Source organism: Ostrinia furnacalis, unplaced genomic scaffold, assembly GCF_004193835.3.
Source record: "Ostrinia furnacalis isolate ACB-3 unplaced genomic scaffold, ASM419383v2 OfSCF1918, whole genome shotgun sequence".
NCBI classification, from domain to species: domain Eukaryota; kingdom Metazoa; phylum Arthropoda; class Insecta; order Lepidoptera; family Crambidae; genus Ostrinia; species Ostrinia furnacalis.
The window spans coordinates 743082-763257 of record NW_021132157.1 but is presented as its reverse complement, the minus strand read 5'-3'; the positions used below and the strand labels follow the sequence as shown (position 1 = coordinate 763257).

The following is a 20176-nucleotide window of genomic DNA, read 5'->3' as shown; positions in this document are numbered from 1 at the left end:
CATCTATAAAATAATCATTAAATAATTCACATATGTCATTTGGATCATTATACATTATGATCCAAATGACATATGTGAATTATTTAATATAGTATGTCTCAAAAATATGCTCAGTGTCCATCCATTAGCTAATTTATTGTTTGAGACGTCTAATTTGGATGGAAAGACGGATGTCATGATGTCTGATTAAAAAATTTATGAAGCTTGAAACTTGAGTTTCGTCCAAAAAGAAAGTTAAAAAAAAATATTTGGAGCTAATGACAAGTCACAAATTCTGATTAATATTTCAGTAAAATTCTTAACTGTTTTATTTCGTGTCGCATAGTACTTTTTACATTTATTTAGGTAATCGCAACAAATCTAGATCTACATCTACGTGGATAATTTTGAATAGGTATAAAGATATACCTATTAATATTTCAAAATAAAACAAGAAAAAAATAAAGAAGAATCTTCCTTTTTAACATCCAAATACATAGTAGGTAAAACAAGACTAAAATAATATCGAATACCGACTAGGCCTGTGATGAAAGATCCGATAGTTTATGGAGCACATTTTAATGAAGATAATTTTGCAGCTGTGTTCTACGTGGATATTAATATTATTGCCGCTTCCATTAGCGCTGTACGGGACGATGCATGCTGGCGGGATGTAAATTGAATTCATTACTCCATTATTAGTGAACAACCTCAACTTTGTATTGATTTCAAAGTTCATGTTAGACCAAAGAAATTGTATTTGGGACTATATAATTACTTACTTTGCTAACGCCCGTATTCACAAACATTACTATGAGTTTTCACAGTGCGCGTGGACGCACAGGGTGACACACGAATCAATCACAGACCTCTATTCAACGCTGTGCGTTCGATTTGCTGCTTCACTTATGAAAGCATCGTTTGTGAATACGAATGTGAAAATAACATCGAAATAATTAGGTACCTTGAGTAAATAATGATTAAAATTAAATAACTGTGTTTTATTTTTAAAATTCACAACGCAGCGTGGGACATTAACCCACAAGGTGGACCGACGACCTCGTAGTAGGTGCAGGCGCGATATGGAAATCATTAGGGGAGGCCTATGTCCAGCAGTGTCAGTCCTGTGGCTGATATGATGATGATAATGATGATTACCAATTCCCCAGTGAGATTAGATCCGGCATTGCAGGAAGCTTTGTAGTCTGGTAGGTACACGAACGTCGAACAGTGAACACAACAAATTACCAGCATTATGATTTCCTAAAACATCATTTACCGATAACAACTTGTTAAATGTTAATTCAGAAGTAACTAACAATTATATCTACACTTCAATAGTAAAGAAGGCTTGTAAAATAAAAAAGCGTATGCTTTTAGAATAGCGCACAAAATGTCGTCGTACATTATGGATATCCAGTTTACACGTAATAAGGCAGGCGAGAGCAGCGCACGAAGGATTTCCGCCTTATAAATTATTGAAGCTCCTTGTAATTTGATTGGAAAAGAATTCCAGCATCTATTTATTGGAAATATATCGAGGACGACTTCAGTGCTGACTTCAGTTCATATTTTTATATGATGTCTTAGAGGAAAGAATTGTCTTGAAACATTAACTACAACTAGTGGCGGATTTTAAAATAAATTATTATGGTTGTGACTTAATTCGTAGTTGGCTCAGCACAACACATCACAAAAGAAGGTGAGATAGTGTTATAGAATCAAGTACTTATCAATCAGAATTATAGTTTGCCAATTTATTGCCAAGATTCATGATTATGGATTTAGAGGTTTGGGTTTTAAAAATGTAAGAAAAACAACAGGTAGAGTCACTTCAGTGGGTACTTATTTTTTGCTCTTTCATTAAAAAGGATAATCACTTAATAATAGAACCTTGTGATATAACGTATTTTTTGCTCAAAAAGGATAATCACTTATTAATAGATAGAACGTCCTGTTAATAACTTTAAGGCCTTTGTAATAAGATCTTAAATCTAGAGCTTAAAGCTTATACAGCCTCGACTCTTTCTAACCCGTTGGAGTCATTAGGAGTTTTTTTTTAAGCTGAACAAGACATGTTTCCTACTTACTAAGTAAACAGTAGTTTCAAACTTCAGCTTTATTTTTAGCTTCACTTCAATAGATTAAACAAAGAGAGCTTTACTTTGAATTGGAAGACAATGGATAAATTCTATTGTACTCAATAGTAAATCGGCATGAATGCAGCTTTGCCTTTGTGAATATTGTAGGTTCGTACAGAATTAAACAATAGGTAAATAGTAGAAAGCTATATTCCCATACATTTCAAATAAAATCAAAACGTTTATTTATTAAGTAGGATCCCAAAGACCACTTTTATACGTCCCAACCTTAATACTGCTTCGGGACCATAATTTGGGCCAGTGCTGAGAAGAAGCAGCACAAGAAACTCAGTCAGAATAATAATTATTAGCATTCAAGTTCGTTACAAAATATTCTAAAGCTTGGTTGCACCATTCTAATTTAACTTCGACAAACGTCAAAAATCTGTCAAACTCCATACAAAAAGCACCGGTTATTCAGTGTGCGTCAGAACCGCGGGTGGGGTATCATGAAATCGAATGAAACATATTCTGGTATTTAGTAGTGTTTTACTATTATTTGATAGCGAAGATAAAAATTTTAGTACTTATCTATAAACAAAATTAAACGAAAAACAAAGTTCCACCGCCAACCTGACGTCAGGATGGCGGGTGGGTAGTTGAACGGTGTACAATACTTAGAAACTGTAAATGCCAATTTTTAGTATCTCTTAATTAAATGAATAAAATAATGTTAATTCTTATCTACGCCTTTTTATTTACTTGTGAAATATATTTTTTTCAATGTCGGAACCCATACAAAATGTTTTTTTTGTTTAGATTCAAAAGTTCTCTGATTAAAACAGCATTAAACGATAAATGAGGTGCACTGATATTTAATACATATCTACAAGTATTGCATAGTAGAGTAAAAAGATTTAGTAGTTCTACTAAATACAAGATGAAACGATTAACAAAGTCCGCCGCCGTCCATTCTGACATCAAGTTGGCGGGCGGAAATAAAGCGGTGTAAAATGCATAAAGACTATAGATGTTAACTTATTATAATAGTCCTTTGGTAACTACTTACATTTATTTTAAAATTATAACTTTTAACATCTTTAAATATTATTTATTTCATTATTTTTAATAACCATTCTGTGCGCCCACATGTTAAGAGTCGCGGTTTAGATTAAATTATGGATTGTAATTTGTACTTAAATATGACTAACTTGTTTACTAGTAAGTAGGTAAGTACCTAAATAATAGATTAAAAAGATGAAACGCAGTAATTTAAAACATTTTCTCATTCTCATTGCTCTTACTCTGTCGAGAGAAATGTTCCATGGCTAATAAAGAATGTGATCCCGATCATTCCTCCCGTCAACTAGATCTCATTCCATAAAGTATGGGGAACAAGGGTTTATTATTTATTTATTTAAGGCTCACAAAACAAGTTAGTCATATTATTTTAAGTACAAATTACAATCCATAATTTAATCTAAGCCGCGACTCTTAACATGTGGGCGCACAGAATGGTTATTAAAAATAATGAAATAAATAATATTTAAAGATGTTAAAAGTTATAATTTTAAAATAAATGTAAGTAGTTACCAAAGGACTATTATAATAAGTTAACATCTATAGTCTTTATGCATTTTACACCGCTTTATTTCCGCCCGCCAACTTGATGTCAGAATGGACGGCGGCGGACTTTGTTAATCGTTTCATCTTGTATTTAGTAGAACTACTAAATCTTTTTACTCTACTATGCAATACTTGTAGATATGTATTAAATATCAGTGCACCTCATTTATCGTTTAATGCTGTTTTAATCAGAGAACTTTTGAATCTAAACAAAAAAAACATTTTGTATGGGTTCCGACATTGAAAAAAATATATTTCACAAGTAAATAAAAAGGCGTAGATAAGAATTAACATTATTTTATTCATTTAATTAAGAGATACTAAAAATTGGCATTTACAGTTTCTAAGTATTGTACACCGTTCAACTACCCACCCGCCATCCTGACGTCAGGTTGGCGGTGGAACTTTGTTTTTCGTTTAATTTTGTTTATAGATAAGTACTAAAATTTTTATCTTCGCTATCAAATAATAGTAAAACACTACTAAATACCAGAATATGTTTCATTCGATTTCATGATACCCCACCCGCGGTTCTGACGCACACTATTCATTATAGTTACAGTTAAAGTTAGTGGTGCAACTCAGCCTAAATATTTAACCGTGGAAAAAACACAAACCATTATGTAGCCACAGGAAGTCTTAGTTAGTATTAATAGAGATAGGAATTCTTAAAGGCATCTTGATAACAGCTAACACCTAAGGTTGATCTATTACACCCAACCCTTAAAAGATAAACTAAAAGCAACGCAACCATGGGAGATGAGAATGGACTATGAATAACAAGTTTAAAAGCTTCAAATTCAAAGACAGTATTTCAATTGTCACGTGCTATCCCGTCCCAGCCCAAGACCTGATGATGTCATTTCCGGCAGGTTATTGCGTCCCGTATCGGGAAATGGCGCAAGCCACGTAATGGAATCACTCCAATAAGCCTCGTGGAACACGGAAAGAACGGGCGAGTACTTAAAAATTAGGGGTTTTTATGAAATAAGAAGAGCGTCAAATTATTTTATATGAATTTTAGGTTTGCGAAAGTTTAATGCTTTAACTTAGCGATTTAACTTCGTTTACGGATCCCATCATTTCTGATTCGATCTCGTAAAGAAACACCGAGCATAGCTCTTTCTATGGAAATGCTCGGTGCACGCTGTGCAATTTTGAGCTTCTTTATGAGGCCTATAGTGCGAGGCCACGTTTAAGGAACTGTAGATCCCTGCTACACAAGACAAGACACAAGACGTTCCCTACCACTTTTTGTTCCTCCGCTTTATCGTAAAAAATACACAGGTAACTCATTTATTTTTCGTTCCACTAACACTTACAATAAGGAATACACCAATATAGATATACTTAATATATCCCTACACAAATTAAAATTTACTCTAGCGCAAAGTTTTGATAGCACATAAATACTTTTGTTTTGGAAACATATGTATATTTTGAACTTTTATTTAATACATAATTAATGATTTATGTTTATTTGGTAAATGTGGGTACCTGCTTAAATTCACCCCATTTATATTACTGTTTTATTCTTCTTTTCTCTTGTTTCTTTCTGTATTTTTATTTGTTTAGCAAACTGATACGCGTCTGTTGAAATATTTATTTTTAACAATAATGTACAATTACAGGCACTGTTTGGTCTATTGTAAAAACTTAATATTTATGTAAAACTTGTAACTATACATGACTGTTTGATGCCTTAAATAAATTAAAAAAAAAAAAAAACAAGATTGTTTGTGGTGGTGATGGATAGTAGTCCTATGGTCTCTATCACTATTGTTCTGTCAAATATATGCTTTTAGGGATATCGGCTTAGAACATTACATTACTTGAAAAATATTATGAAATTCAGCTACTTGTAATTTTTCAGTTTATTAATGTAAAGGTAAATTTCTTAAAAAGAAATAAAAATGCTTTAACAATATAAGATTAAACAAAACAGTGACAATTTTGTATAACTAGTTACAATGATAGCCATAAATACAAGAGACATCCCAACGCATAACCACACCACCCGGAAATCAATCATGCGTACTTACTTTTTAAGTGCATACGAATTCCGAATCAAACATTATAGCCGTTTAAGTAGCATCGTCGATTTATTAATAGTGCTCTAAATCTAACCATGTCAATATCATTGGCTGTCACAGGCCTAGGATTCCTAGCTACGACAGAGTAGGGGTGCTCAACAGTTTGATTTATATCAGCTTTAATTCAATTTATTTATACAAAAATGCTTAGATCTAAATTTTTCTTAAAGGCAATTTAATTGATTACCTACGTAGATAGTTAACCAATAATGCCAAAACTCTTAAAACGGAACACGTTTTGGCTAGGGAAACTCATAACTTTTGTTTTCAATTAACTGTTATTTTAGAATTTTTATTGCTTTCATATCAATTAATAGTTAATTAAATTGGCTAACTATGATGATAATAATTCAGTGAATGCTTGATAAATCCATGTGGTAATCACGCTGGGACTGTTAATTTAATGTATTTTAAATGGTTGATGGTGTGAACAACTTTTTTAATTTTTTTCAAACAACTGCTATTATTAAATAGATCTATTTTTTTACTAAATTAAAAAAGTTAGATGCATAGTATACACATGCATAATATACCACTCCATCAAGTGGTTCGTGAGTTATCTTAGTGGTCGGAGTCAGTTAGTCAAACTCAGCAGAGACGATGGCTCTGTCTTGCTGTCGAGGCCCAGGCCTGTCACGCGTGGCGTCCCACAGGGATCCATACTAGGGCCGTTATTATTTATTTTATACAGTGCTGATCTTCCCCAGGTGATCAAACATTGTAAGTATCACTGCTACGCTGATGATGTCCAGTTGTACATTTCAGGTTCTCCTGACGACATGTCTAAAGCACTAGCGGCGATAACTGAAGACCTGGACAGTATTGCTGCCTGGTCGTCGGGTAATGCCCTCGTTCTCAATCCCACTAAGTCAAAGTTTATGGTATTGGGCACAAAAAAACAAATTGAACGAATAAATAATGGTAATCCAACTGTAAACATTCTTGGCAAAGCTATAGATAGAGTTGACGAGGCTAGGAACCTGGGTGTCATGTTTGACAGTCAGTTGCGCTTTGAGGGACACATCTTGGGCTTGGTGAGAAGTTGTTTCTACCGATTAAGGGTTTTATACAAGATACGAAACTACTTATCTGAGAGGGTCCGTGTGACTTTGTGTGAGTCGCTAATACTATCGAGGCTCAATTATGGTGATCTGGTTTACGGGCCGCGTCTGACGTGCAGAACCCAGGGGATGATACAGAGGGTTCAGAATGCATGCTGTCGCTTCTGCTATAATATTCCGCCACGTACTCATGTGTCGCCATACTTAAATGTCGCTTCAATGTTAAATATGGAGTCAAGAAGAATTATGCATCTTGCGGTTTTAATGTTTGACCTCATGAAGTTCAGGAACCCCGAGTATCTGTATGCCAAGCTTAACCTTCCCTCTAATCGTATTGGTCGTGGGCCCGACGATGCCAGGTCAGCGCGAGCTCCACTAGCGACTCACATACACCGCACTGTGGCCTTTGAGGGCAGTTTTCGGTACCAGGCGACTAAATGCTGGAACAACATTCCGCCTCCAATAAGGCTCACTCATTCCAAACACAAGTTTAGAACTTATATGAAGTCCACATTACTGAGCTTTCAACAGCTGGGTATACGCAGTAATAGTCGCCTGGGCGAACATGTTCCCTTGCATGCGTCGGGCACGCATACCTGCTGACATTTATGATTATTATTATTTTTACTAGCGGCCGCCCGTAACTTCGTACGCGTGGACCATGATTTGCCCCCGTTAGATATTGTGTTGATAGATGGTGTTTCACGGCATGAATATTTACGAATGTCAAAAACAGTGGTTTGCCAAGCGCTGTAGATTTTAGCCAATGACGATAGATAGCGCTTTTTAGACGTCTTATTTGTTGAAATTTATATGTCACATAATACCGTCATAAATTGTGGCCTATGTGTTGATCTGGTTTGTAAACAATACTACTGTGGAGTTTCAGTGGAATCCGTTCGGTGGTTTTTGCGTGGAGGAGTAAAGAACACCCAGACATCAAAACTTTCGCCTTTATAATATTAGTATGATATTGATTGGTATTTCCCCTAGTCGTTTTTTAAACATTTTTACTGATAGCGGATGGTGGGAGGGTTCATTTCGTTTTCGTGCGCTTCGCGGATTCCCTAGCAAGAGCTGAAAATCAGTGTTCTGCCCTTTTCAGGGCAGTGTTTACATTGAGCTCTTTGCTTTTTGCATCGCTGCGACACACATCATGCAGGAAGTATTCTTCCACTTGTTACTGCTTTTGTTTGTTTTATGCATGCTTATATAACTAGTATTCTACTGTATTCTATTCTTTTCTTATTATTGTTAAGCTGCAACTTTACTCTTTATGTGTGTTAAGTGTATGCAAATAAATGATTTATCTATCTATCTATCTATCTATATACATATCAAATACACAGCATCTAAACACAACAATTAGCTGATTTGTGCATTAATTAATTAAATCACAGTTAGCACTCACATAGTACAATCATTCAAATTACTGCCCAATCCGAAAATCCCTCTATCAAACTGGTAAACACTGGTTAATACTGGAAATATCCGACAAGCGGCGGCTCTACTACACATCGCGCTAAACCAATCAGCCATGCACGAGATTAAATGGCCCAATCTGATTAAACCTGGGAATTGTTTACTAAATTTAACATTTTGTAGCTTCAACACAATAACGTAGTTTGTGATATTTAAGCAAAGTTCCTAATGTAATTGAATATTTAATTAATTTTAGGAAAGAGGGTTTGTGTGCCGTAGCTACAACATGATTGTGGATATCCACAATCATATGTTGAGTCATATGACTCAAATAGTTTTTTTACAAAAACATGCATGAATTTCAAAAGAATCAACATAAAATTTTGTATTTCGTATACAAGGGGAGTGGATGAATAAATTAAATCAAAAACGCGTAAGTAAAGCTACCTGTATCAAAAATTGTTTTATACTAATGAAATATTTAACGGAGAAAGCACTTATGAAATTGAATAGCGGTACCGGCGCTAAAGCGGAATTAATTTAGCGTTAATTATGCAAATGTTGCGCACCCCTGAAATATTCTACCTAGGCGGAAAACATCGATGCCGTGATATATAAACGGCCTACATTAAGAAAATCTGGATCAAACTGTGATACACAGACTGAGTAATCAGTGCAATTCATTAATATTAGCGAATTAATTCAAACAAATTAAAATGGTTGGTGTTGTTACCTTATAAGGATTTTAAGTTTATTCGTTTGAATTTGTGATTAACGTGGCGTTTTTTTGTTTCATGTGCGGTTAACAGGATGAGCTTGACAAAACCCAGTTGCAGCGTAAGTATTTTTGCTACTTTAAATTTTTTTGGTAGAGCAAAAATTAGTAAATCTCCGAACTTTTAACAAACAAATGAAAAAAAAAATAAAAATAAAAAGAAAAAATTGCAGACATATTTTTATGAATTTATGAATAATAATGTGACCTATGCACAGGTCAAAGTCAAAGAGTAAATCAAACATTCTATTTTAGAATCAATTATTTTTTTTATAAAAAAACTGGAATAATTTTTTACTCTACCTACCTTTTTCTTTAACTGAAAGTAAACTGAAAATAAAGGATTTCCCTGAAAAATAACATTAATATGAATTCATCTGCTGCAGTCCTCAAGAATGCCTTCGACGCTTTCGACCATGAGAAGAAAGGCATCATCAGCACAGACATGATCGGCACCATCCTGGAGATGTTGGGACACGAGCTGGATGAAGACACGCTGAAAGACATCATTGAAGAAGTTGATCAAGACGGTAAGTCAAATTTTTTTGTAAGACCTGAAAATAATAATCTATATAAATAAAAATGAATTGTTGTTCGTTAGTCTGATTAAAACTCGAGAACGGCTGGGCCGATTGAGCTGATTTTGGTTTTAAAATGTTTGTAGTAGTCCAGGGTAGGTCTAAACGGTGAGCAAATAAGGAAAAATTGCGATGGCTTATTTATTGCCTTTAAGGCGGAACAGAGTTCGCCGGGTCAGCTAGTAAATAATAAAATCATTTATTTGCAAGAACATGGTTACAGATTGGTGTTAATTTAGTTAATTCCAGCATATTCTATCGCATGCGACGAATAATAGATTCTCTAAGAGAATTTCTAAGTTCACAAGTTGTAAATATTGAAAAATCTTTAACTTTGGACTCACAACAGTTCCAAAGTACAATTTTTCAAGAGCTCTACTGGCTCTACATAAAGTTGTGCTTTTTGCAATAAGCGCCATCTAGCTAATTAAGTACTGAATATCTACGCGACGGTAGAGTTTTTGAACCGAGTTTTACCTCGTAGTGGGTGTGGAAAAACTGCACGCAAAAGCTGATAGATGGCGCTGCAAGTCGCAAAAGCTGTACAGACGATTTTAAAAAATAATAATGTTTTAAACATTTTAATTCATAAATTCATTTATTTACAGTTTAGATGCGGTTTGTGTTTTTATTTCCTTAAATTATTCCATAGGCGTTTACAAAGCTGTAATAATGAGGCGTGCTATGGCTATTTTTATTTCGAAAAAAAAATTGCAGGTTTATGAAATTAACTAGAAAAGAATATTAGAACATTCATATTGTTGTAAAAAATTATAAAAATAAAATAACAAACAAAAAATACGCCTCTCCGTGACAATGCTATTGCATTGCCGTGACCAGGATTCGAACCTGGGTTACTACGGCCACAACGTAGGGTCCTAACCACTAGACGATCACGGCTATCGAGGCTTGAAGAAAGACGGTGAAATTATGTATTGCTTTTCGTTTGCCAAAGATCAAATTTTTTAAGCTTTTGTTAGAGGTAGAGACAGAGATTATTTTGTAAATTAATTAAAACGACAATATTTTATTTTTATATTTTCTAGTTACATTATGAAATTTAAAACCAAATGATTTACTCTTATTTTGAGAAATCAGACACTTTGAAATAAATAATTTAATAAAATTCTAGGTTCGGGAGAGCTGGAGTTCAGCGAGTTCTGTCAACTAGCTGCTAAGTTCCTGACAGAAGAAGAAGAAGACGATGAGGCCATGGTCAAAGAACTGAAAGAAGCCTTCAGATTGTACGACAAAGAAGGTATCTACTTGCACTGTTTTAAAATCATGTAGGTAAGGGCTTATTACAAAAAGTTAAACGGGCGTTGAACATTAGCTTAAATCGACGTATTTAACGTCTTTTCAAGATTTTTTGTAATAGTTTACACCAGTAGAGTTCACTAAATAAGACTACTTTTGGTTATTATATTATGGATTACCCATTTGTAAATTTATATTTTTGCATATAAAAATTGCATATTTTGTGAACACGTGTTAAAACGTAGATATTGTTGCCACTTTGCCGTCTTTACATAAAATTAATATTAGCGATTTTTCTCAGGTAACGGTTACATCACGACAGACGTACTGAAGGAAATCTTCAGAGAGTTAGACAACACTATCACAGCTGATGACTTGGACAACATGATTGAGGAAATTGATTCTGATGGTTCAGGAACAGTGGACTTTGAAGGTACTTATTTTAAATAATTCATAAGTTTATACAATAAATAAATATTATGATAGTTACTTGAAAAATTGGTAAATCATATCCAATGATTGACCGATATTTATTTTTCGGCTAATTATTATTAGTTATCAATTATTTTTGTATGATTACAAAATTATTTATGTGCTATTTAATAGTCGCCAGGTAACGTTAAAATATCGACGTTTTGAAATTTATTTTTTTGTATAAAACTAGAACTAAAAAACAGTTATTCAACAAATAAACAATATGATAGGTATGTACCTACTTGAAAAATTGGTAATCAATCCAACTGACTGATATTTATTTTTCGGCTAATTAGATATCAATTATTTTTGTTTTTCAATTTATTGAAGTATATTAGATACGATCAATATAATTGTATACTTGACTAATTTAAACTTATCATTAAGACAAGCCAGAGTCACAGTAAATGGGTACCTTACTCCCCTTATTACAAAAAGTTAGACTCTGTTTGAACCCTGGTTTAAATTGACATTTAGTATGGAAATGTCATTTTAAACCAACGTTCGTCCCGGGTTTAACTTTTTTGTAATAAGGCCCTTGATAAGTACATTTACACCATTATTATGTCTAACTTAAATTGTTTTTATCTTTGTTTCAGAATTCCTTGAAGTAATGACAGGAGAATAAACTAACCTAGGATTATTTCACTTATTAATTATTGTAAATATTTATTTATTTAAGTTTTTAAGGCTCGACCAAAGTACCTTTTCGAAGTCGTCAATGTATTGTTGAAGGAGTTCAGAGAAATGTACTTTGATGATTATTAAGTTAAAATTAAAATAAGATACTTAACAGCTACGCGTAGCTGATATTTTAATAATTTTAATGAAAATCAATTAAATAAGTATGAGATATAATTTGTTTCATTCTTTATATACACTATTACCTACACACAAAGGATAAAATTTATTAAGACGTCGGATGAATTACTGATTAATAAAATTAAAACGGAAATAATTAAAACAATTTAAAATATTATAAAATAAAATGCTGTTTTAAACTTAATTGAAACAAAATACTGACATTATTACTAGATAAGTCAATTCCTGATGTCAATTACTTATTTATATTTTTACTATTTCTCGTGACTTTAATAATAATATTTTTCCGATCGGCCTATCAAATTAATAAACTTATTTATTATCTAAGAACAACTTACACAATAACATAATCAAAGAATACAATAAAAACAGAAATAAGGAACTATCGGACTGATTTTATTTATGGTCTTTAATGAACTGGTGTACTTATTCTGTCTGGATAACTTTTTTCAATAAAATACTATCTGGACTTTCAATTGGTAAAATAAGTTTATTTTAAATTGCCTGCACAAAATATTTTTTCTCTTCAATAATGGTAAGTATGACAAAATTATCAGAAGAAAATAAAATATTATTTTCATATTATTTAATAAGTAGGCGAGTCCTACTTAAACTACCTATCTATCACATAATAATATTAACAATGCAATAATATCAAATGAAAAATCTGATGATTAAGATAGCATTTGTTTTAGAGTTTAAAATAATAATTTAAACAGCTTAGAAGTTTGAATGAAATCAAATATAATATTTATCAATAAATTATTAGATAATAAAAGGGGAAAGCAATGTTATCGATGAGCTGTTACTTACCGGTCAATCATTTTTCACTAGTTCCCAATAATAAATTATATTGTAGTTATTTAACATACGAGTAACATACAACGCGAGATACAAATTGGGAGCAAAATATCAGTCTCCATTCCTGTAGACCCGGATTATAAACGTTTAAAAACATTTAACTAAGTAGGTACCTATCTATAAAGATCTTTTCAAGCTTGTTTGTCCATTTTTTCATGCTCACCTATTACCTAATCATCGTAGTTTGGCGCTACGTAATTGGTGTTTTAGTTAAAACAGTTTATTATTTCAATCATCACTCACGCTGCCGCTGGTGCTGTAATTATTTATATTGTTGTATTAAATTAAAGTCTAGATTTCGGACTACTTACTTATTGTCTGCGCCCGACATTCTTTTGTGCTAATTTCAGCATTGCGTGATTCTGATCACATAATGTTTCACAATGTAATTATTCCGACAATTGCTCTGCACCCAGAACGTGACTGTATAGAAAAGATAACATTAAACGTTTTTAGTTTTGTCACAGCAAGGTGCTGTGGTAAACATTTGCATAAAAAGTTCTGATGGATTTCACTTCACTCAGCCTAGTAACTAATATGTTACCTGCGTCTAAGTTATAGTTTCTAAAGCTATGAGCATGAATGAATCACTCAAACATAATAATGACACAGCTAAAGTACACAGCTGATGTGTTTTTGTTTTCTTTATAAAAATTAATGAAAAAGATTAACAGAGGGTTTTTTGTCAAAGTGAACAGTGTTGAGGTAAGGTACCTTTGTTAAAATGTCATTACAAAATAGTAGTGAAATTAATATCATGGTCTAAGCCTCAAACAATGCCAGCTATTTTAAAATGTATGTGTTCTATGTCCTTGTTTTAATATTTTATTTTTTAGAACCTAGTTTTGTTTGCAATACATTTTCTTTTATGATTTTAACTCATTAAAGTAATTGTAAATATCAGTTGGCTGATTTTCCCTAAGGGCAAAAGCCCTTTTATGTGTTACATACCCAGGAAACCGCACGGGAGCGAAAGTTTGGAAACTGTGGTTTGAACTAATGGCCAAGGGATTCTGCGGTTAATACGTAAATCTGACATGCCTTCCTGATATTTATAATGTGAATCATTCGTACTGAATTGATTTATGGTTTACCTAAATTGATAATCTTGCGGTAAACATGCATTCAAGAAAAGATTGCGCGAACGCAAGGGGCACTGATGGCAGAAATGTAGAAATGCTCGAGTTGGTAAACAGTGCAAAACAATTAACTACTTGATGGACAGATGACTTAAGTGTTGCGAAAATAATGCAAACACTAGGTATGTAATTCACACATAATCACTTGTAGTACGTTTTTAATGAGGAAAGGTTTTCGGAATAACGAATAAGTGTACAGCCTTTACTACAATTACTACTAACAGTCATCCCAGACTTCGTTCACCCTGTCAAGTTAATCGAAATACATAATCACTGAGATCTCTTATTTAGTATAGAAATCTTAATTATTTAAGTAGGGCTTAAATCTATACTTGAGTGTCTATAAAGTCTCTAGCTTCGTTTCATAATTGGGCCTGAGCAAACTGAGTTCTGACTAAACGTGTTTTGTGATAGGGTAATTTCCAAACACCCTTTATAATTAAGATTGCTAAAAGATGGAAGCATTAAATGTTCTATGTACAGCACATCATACTTCACATTTTTTATTGCAATATAACTTCTATTACAACTACTTAAGATGGTATAATATTTAACTTAATGTGTTGTCGTCTGTTTATAATATAAAAATATCTAGTTAATAGTCCGCTTACACAATAACTGTTGCATTATTTCCCTTTGGAAATTCGGTGAGAAACAACTATTAAATGTGTTCACAAATTGGACACGATGTCTTAATAATAATTAAATTTTTATACAAAGTTTGGTAATCCGGGCCGTTTCCGAAACGATTTAAGTATTTCTATTTTTAATTATATTGTTATTTTAGAAGATATCGTAAACGAGTGTTGGATTTAAAATATAAAATACATATTCAAACAACATGTGAAATACAAATTGGTCTTATTAAGTACGAGTTATTACTTTAAACGTATCAGTTACCTATAGTAAAAACATTTGACATGTCTTGTAATAATTTGGTCAAAATAACAAGATAGTCTTTTACTACAAATATCTAGTTAATTACAATCATTATCTGTTTATTATTTTTTAATTAATGATCCCGAAGTTATTTTTACATTATTGCTGACAATCATGCAAACATCTTTTAAAAATTGACATTGATTTATAGACTCTATACGTAAGAAAAATATTAATTTACTGCACCCAGCTGGAAACCAGTTTCGAGACATTGTTTCTGGATATCTCAATGTATGCTGAGTGTACCTTACTTACTGCCAAAGACTTTGGCCCAAAGTAGGTATGATTTCCTTACTGAAAATTTTCTCTCTTTTGATGTTTTGCTAGTGTACTCTTTACCAAATATATAAATTAGGTATGTATGTATAATCTACATTTTAGTTAGTGTTGATATCAGTCAAAACTTGTTCACTCATTGCCCAAGGAATTCGCTCCATGCTTGTCTAAGGCCAATGCCGAATGTTTAGTAGGTACCTAGCCGAAGGCTACGCTGTCAACTTGACACGACCTATCAGATTATTGACAGCCGCCTTATTAAAATGTCATAGGGTACAAATTAGAGCACACAGAACCATGGGCATATTCTTATGCACGAATTTGCTATAGAAATGAGGTCATCGGAACAGGAATTAAGGAAAGGGTATATTATCTGAACCCGTCGAAGTTAATCGGACGACCGTGACTGTAGTAGTTATTATTTTATAATCACAGACAAAATCACTACTTAATGACTTTTGTCTATAATTAAATTAAGGAATAGGATACAATATCATATTACCTATCGATCTCAATAAGTAGACCGTGAAAGTGTTATGCCAATCATGCCCACTTATAGTGGATTATACCTGGGTACATAATAAATAAAAAATGCTCCCGTAGCTATTAAATCCTTGGTGATCCTTCAAAGAGATTAAAGGCACTTAGTTTGTTACATAAAAGCCATTATAAATTTATAAAGTGGAGGAAGATATTTCCAATATTGTTAAAACCGCGTTTCCGTTGTATCGACTTAGATTTTTAACGAATAGATTATTACTATTAAATCAATAAAAATAGACAGGCTTAAAGATAACTAGCGGTTAGTTGTTTTTATATTATAGTATACCTAGTAGCTTTCCGCCCGCGGCTCCGCCCGCGTGGAATTTTGTCTGTCACAGAAAATCTTTATCGCGCGCGTCCCTGTTTCAAAAACCGGGATAAAAACTATCCTATGTCCTTTCTCGGGTCTCAAACTATCTTTATGCCAAATTTCATCAAAATCGGTTCAGTGGTTTAGGCGTGAAAGCGAGACAGAAAGACAGACAGAGTTACTTTCGCATTTATAATATTAGTATAGATTAGTAAATAGACAAATAGCTTATGACATACCTACCAATCGTAAAAATATGATATTAAAGCCCTGGTAATTTATATGCCAATAATTTATAGAACGCAATTTAGAAAAGTGCCGGAAACCATTTATTTTATTTTATTTATTATTTCATTTATATACGTTACCCAAAAAAGACATGAAAAATTGACATTTTGACAAAAATAAGTTTATAATAACTAGCGTTTGGCCTGCAGCTACAGCTTGACAACTGGTTGATGAAATGAAGGTCTTACTACAAGATAACTATTTAAGTTGGATAAAAATATATTTGAAGTTATATCATTGACAAGCAAAAATCCAAACGAAAATAACTCTACCAACATTATCACGTGACATATTAATCAGTGAAATTCCACGCGGGCATACTCGCGGTCCGTTACTAGTCGAGATAAAACCTGCTAACATAGCTTACAACGTTGTTGTCTTAAGTTCATGACAGGGTTACGCAAGAGCTCACCTCTGGCCTAGATATGCCACTCGGCTTAGCGCCGTTCATTCATAAACATACGGCACATGTCTAGCTGAAGATAATAAAGTAGCTCCACTGCCCAACTTTATTATGTTATTATGAAACAATTTTTAAAACTGGATCCAAACTCATGACTTTGTTATCAATTTGATTATCTACTGTATTCTTGTACTCGGCCTTTTTAACCTAGATCCAAGTTCGTTAAGTGTATTTCAATCAAACGATAGTCATGAGTTTGAACCGCGATCTGACGTACAGACAACGCCATCTCTTGGTAGCAAAAGAAACTAAATAAGGTGCCCGGTTTCTCAATGAGTTTATGGAATGTAAACTGTCTTTACTGGATCTCACATTCTTAATAACTTTTGATATGAACTACAACAACGCCACTTAGGTTCTTTTCATACCCATCTCGTATTGCTTGAACCTGCTCTATCTTCTTTAATGATAGAGAGTTAACAGGGCATAATGTTATCTACATGATAGTCATTGTTTGGGTATCTGTACATACATAATTCATTTATAACGCCCAAAACAAGGTTAGGAAGTTTGTAGCCAGAGGGAAAATTGAACAATGAAATTGTTAAATCTATGTTGTTATATCTTACTTTGTAATAAGTAATGTAGATTAAAACTATCAAAATAATTGTCGTCGTTTATGCTGATTTAAATCTTTTTACACACAAACATTATTTGAATTTTTTTGTAATCATAAGTTATTAGTTAAGTAATATAAAATGACTAAAACTTACTGACACTGACCTTCCATCTTGTTCTACTTGGATCTAGAGTGTGAAATATAATTGCATCCTCTATGATTTAAAAACCGGATTTGGATTGATGGAGTAAAACAAATCACGAAACTGGAATCCGTATGGTGTCATTTCCTTTGAAGTTAATAAAAAAAGCTTTTAGAGTACCAAATTACTGGTAATTTAACTTGAGAAATTGCACTCGACTTTAACAATGGAATGCAAGGTAACTTAGTACTCAGCTAATTTTGAAAATAAGAAGATACCAGTACGTACCTATTCTTAATTGACCATCTACGAGTATGTCTTACGAGGCCAGAGCGTGCAGCTTTAACAAAAGCTAAAACAAAATCCTAACTCTATGCAAGCTTTGTGGTAAGCTTTGCACTTTTGCAGGCCTTTTTAGCTAGCATTTAAATTGTCGTAAAAATTCTTGTAATTTATTTAAAAAAAAAATTTTTTAAGCCTCTATAATGCATTATAAGTCATTAAGGATATTTTTGAGTAATTAAGTTTCAATGCTGCTAATTAAAAAAAACTTCAATAGACCCATTTAGTTCTACGTTCAATTCTAACTTACTTTCAGGCAATATTAATCACAATTGAAGGGGTGAGTGGACAAAGGTCTTAACTAACAAAATGAGTTACGAGTGTTTGAAAATGTTAATCTGCTCATACCACATTTGAATCCTGAAATGTATGAATGCTTGTCAGATAACACCTTTGTTAAGGTTTGACACATAACAAAATTGCGTGTTTTAAGCTCATTAGTCGATTTTATCATCACTTAAAACCTATGTTCATGCAAAAAAGTCGATTCTTCAGTTTTGTCAGATAACACCTTTGTCCACTCACCCCTTCAATTAATGTAAGAATGCGTTGTTTGACTGGTTGCTTTATAAAAAGTTTTTATTTATTATACTTAATGTAAAGTAGTAAATTACCAACAGCGTCATATTCAGCCAGTCTATTTTCGTCGTGTCCTAAACCGCAAACAGTTATAAAATGGCTTAGTTAATCATTCGACCGTTAAATGCAATTAGTCAATGAAAAAAGTTCATTCCATCAAATCCCAAATAATCTAACGTACCGTGACATACAATTCTAGTTGCCAACGTTCAACAATGAAACGATACTGTGGAGCGTTAAGCTAAAATCCATTGTGTAGCAAGGTGAGTTGCCAAATGTAGAGCGGGGATGCAATGGTATCCGTAAGTAACCGAAACTATAATTGAATACGGTATCCGAAACATAATGTAGCGTAATTAACTAAAACGATTAGTTGAGTTAAAAGTGTGAAGTGTGTGTAAGTGATCATTATTAACATTACATAAAAAAAAATCTAACTCTTGTGCCTCTAAGTCACTTACAAACGATAGATTCATTCTGATTACAAAGAAGTTATCACAAGTGTTTTTTTTTATTTAATGACTTTAAATTTTACGTTTAATTAGCAAAACACATGTGACAATAATTTTCATCTCTCACTCATTCCACAAGACACATGAGATAACTAATATCTTTGGCATAACAGTAACTGTATCCGAAAATTCACTCTACCAACAGCAGTAATGCAGAATAGAAACATAACCCGAATTGTTCTATAGAAGTCTGATTTTTTACCTAATCATTTTGTAACGAATACATTAGAAACGTTTAATGGAAATCCAGTTCAATGAGAAAACCGCCCTTGATCAATATTAGGTCTACTGTGTCGTTAACCTATTGGAAGAATTATGCCTTAGTTAGTAGTTAAACGATGCATACTCGTATTTTTTATAAATCTTTGGGTTATTTTCATTTTAATTTTTTTTCTTGTGTTACAGTTTGACCTCCAAGGAAACCCAACATGTGGCATGTGTGTGAGTAGCCCTAAGATCAATAAATATGGAAACCAATATTATTTTTTATATTTTAAATTAGTCAGAAGTAGGTACGATGCAGTTTGAAGTATGTACCTATTCAAATATTTTATAGTTACGACGAAGATGAGTGACTAAAAACGTGTTACAATATTTCTAACAGAAATACCACATAAATTTTATACCGGGAAAATGTGTTAATGAGCTAGGTTACTTGATAAAACTTATCTTAAAAGCTTTTAGCAATCTGTAAGTAATACCATAAACTTGGTTAAATCATCGAAAAGTACGGAAGTTTATCCTTCTTGCTATAAGAAAGGTTAACGAAATTGCAGGAAAAAGGATCGGTCACTTTAAAGAACATGCAAAAAGACACAATAACTAATAAAACATCTTCAAACATGGGTTTGGGTTTTCTATATCTTCGATATTATAGGGTAAAACTTTACCGGAGCTGGTTTTATAAACCATCCACTTAAATATAGGTAGGTATTTAAACTTAATATCATACATAGGATAGGTAACGATGAAAAGGATTTAGATCCGGTAAAAAATAAACAAATGATAGGCTTATCTCACCTAATACGCCGATTTATGTAATAAAATGAAATATT

General features: G+C 32.8%; 1 protein-coding gene and 1 non-coding gene across 2 annotated transcripts; one reads left to right on the top strand and one right to left on the bottom strand.

Annotated features, from left to right (window-relative positions):
* The first annotated feature begins 8898 nt into the window (after positions 1–8898).
* On the top strand, positions 8899–12182 carry LOC114354105 (troponin C). Its single transcript, XM_028306363.1, has 6 exons — positions 8899–8981; positions 9072–9099; positions 9424–9567; positions 10748–10873; positions 11174–11305; positions 11946–12182. Exons 1-6 carry the CDS (start codon positions 8979–8981, stop codon positions 11972–11974), a joined length of 462 nt encoding a protein of 153 aa, XP_028162164.1. The 5' UTR covers positions 8899–8978; the 3' UTR covers positions 11975–12182.
* On the bottom strand, positions 10444–10515 carry TRNAH-GUG (transfer RNA histidin (anticodon GUG)). The gene has a single exon. It is a non-coding gene; the product is annotated as a tRNA-His (tRNA).
* Positions 12183–20176: the final 7994 nt, after the last annotated feature.